A 2,146-nucleotide genomic window follows, 5' to 3' on the forward strand; every position below is an offset into this window, starting at 1 on the left:
AATTGAGCGCTCGGTTGTCAACTTGTCATGGTCGCAACCAGAAATGCTGTAGCATTGGTTCACGGCCGGAGCGGTCCCTGTATCAGCGTGTCACTGTAGGTGTCGTCTCAGCAGTAGCTAGATGGAGACACGGACGATCTCTCTTCTCACGTGTCGGCTGGAACCGGAGCGACTGATTCTCGTTTTCCGATTTTCCTGGCTGAGAGCCGAGAAGACTGTTGCCGAAGTAAAATGTTAACCCGACGAATCGACCTCGCCATGCGTCACCAACGTCTTCTCACACCGCAGGATAAGGATGAACATGAATTTTCTTTTCTTTACGATTAGAGATTCTTCTAAGTAGCTGTCGCATCTTGCAAACGAATCCCATTACGGCACAGCATTGGAAACGCATCAACCAAAAGCATCATATGAGGGCGAACAAAAGCGCACTGGAAGAGCAAATGCAAAGGGTGCGACTCCCGGAGACTTCTCCACCGATCCCAAAAGGTTTCTCTCCTTTTTACTGTGGGGCGCTTGTGGGATGAAACAATTTGCTCATGTGCGGCTATCAATCCACCAAGCAGCCACGTAAGTGGAAGTCCACACGGCAGAACGAATAGTGATGGTACAATTCCGTGGGCCGCATGCCACACGCACCACAAGCTTTTTCAGTGAGAACCAGATAAATTAGCGTGACAAACAATCTTTGAACGCTAAGCTACCATGTGATGTTCCCCTTGAAGCTTTCGATGTTATTGTCGCTGTCATCGTCAAAAAAGTGGGCAGATTACCCAGGGCCAGGGTAGAAGCTCACTTGATCTTAAATCCAGATTTCAGGTCAACCACATTCCAAATATTTGCAGCCAGATTCTCCGCCTCTCCAGTGTAAGAGTGTGGTGTTAACTTCAAAAGACTTGACTGCGCATCCTCCGGCAGGTCAAGACCTTCAATGAACTTGCGTATGCTGTCTTTGGTTACAGCCTGGCCTCTAGTCATTTCCTTCAGTTTCTCATAGGGTTCGGGGATCCCATACCTTCGCATCACCTACAGAGGTCAACGATAAAATTACGATTTGCCTCGCAGCAGCAGCAGCAAAGCCTTTAGTCCCAAACAAGTTGGGGTAGGCATGATTTGCCTCGAGTGAAAATAATAATTGTTTTGGCTTTGACCACTTGAGAATACCACTGCAGGCTTAAATAATAAACATAGTGGTGTATTTGCCTAAATGCCATACTGGGGCATGATCACACAATAAGCACCTAATCTAGTCACTTTTTTGACAAAGTAAAGTATCTCAAGATCCATACAAACTTCATAAATATACTAGCCTAACAAACTCCATGCAAGCATAGCACAATCACAAATCAGACTGAAGGGAGGATGAACAGAACAAAGCAAATCTTACAGTCTGTATTGGCTCTGCAAGGACTTCCCATGTTTGCTCCAAGTCCTCATCCAAACGGACTTTGTTCACCTGTACCACAACCAATTGGGCAAAACAATAATGAATCAGCAGATATAACCTAGGCATCTGAGGTTACTGATAATTGCATACTAAATGTAACAAAAGTATTACTCCCTCCAATCCATATTACTTGTCTTTGATTTGTCTAGATACAGACACGTTTTAGTGTTAGATTATGATTTGGAGTAATATGGATCGGAGGGAGTATATATTTGGTTCCATTTTTTTGTGTAACTACTAAGTAATCATAACTCATAAGTAACAGTTAGGTAATATCCAAAATACTGATCGGACAAGGTTTTAGATGCAGAAAGATTCGAAATATTAACAAGGTCTGTCATTATTTATGCGTCTATGTTCAGAACGATATTTCAAAAAATTATATCAATTCATACATGTTGATGTCCTGTTAGAGTATAATAGCGTCTTAAAGAACATAGTCTCCTTTCATTTGTAACCAACAAACATTCCAAAATTTAGATTATCTGAATTCAGCCAAATAAACATCATTCAAGTACCTCACAAATTGCAGTTCCATGCTTACATACCTCCGTCCGGAATTACTTGTCACGGAAATGGATAGAAATGGATGTATCTAGAACTAAAATACGTCTAGATACATCCATTTCTGTGACAAGTAATTCGGGGCAGAGGGAGTATCGAGTTATATAGGGAGCAATCGTCCAGTGGAAGGCCTTA

General features: G+C 42.5%; 1 protein-coding gene across 1 annotated transcript in view; it reads right to left on the reverse strand.

Annotated features, from left to right (window-relative positions):
* Positions 1 to 469: 469 nt before the first annotated feature.
* LOC119285489 (adenylosuccinate lyase-like) overlaps positions 470 to 2,146 on the reverse strand; it is a 5,063-nt gene continuing 3,386 nt past the window's right edge. Inside the window, exons 9-10 of the mRNA XM_037564775.1 lie at positions 1,388 to 1,456; positions 470 to 1,026 (exon numbers count right to left, since the gene is read on the reverse strand). Of these exons, the coding sequence (XP_037420672.1) occupies positions 793 to 1,026; positions 1,388 to 1,456 (303 nt within the window). The 3' untranslated portion in view covers positions 470 to 792. The remainder of the gene's footprint in view (positions 1,027 to 1,387; positions 1,457 to 2,146) is intronic.

This window comes from Triticum dicoccoides, chromosome 4A (genome assembly GCF_002162155.2).
Source record: "Triticum dicoccoides isolate Atlit2015 ecotype Zavitan chromosome 4A, WEW_v2.0, whole genome shotgun sequence".
Taxonomy (NCBI): Eukaryota; Viridiplantae; Streptophyta; class Magnoliopsida; order Poales; family Poaceae; genus Triticum; species Triticum dicoccoides.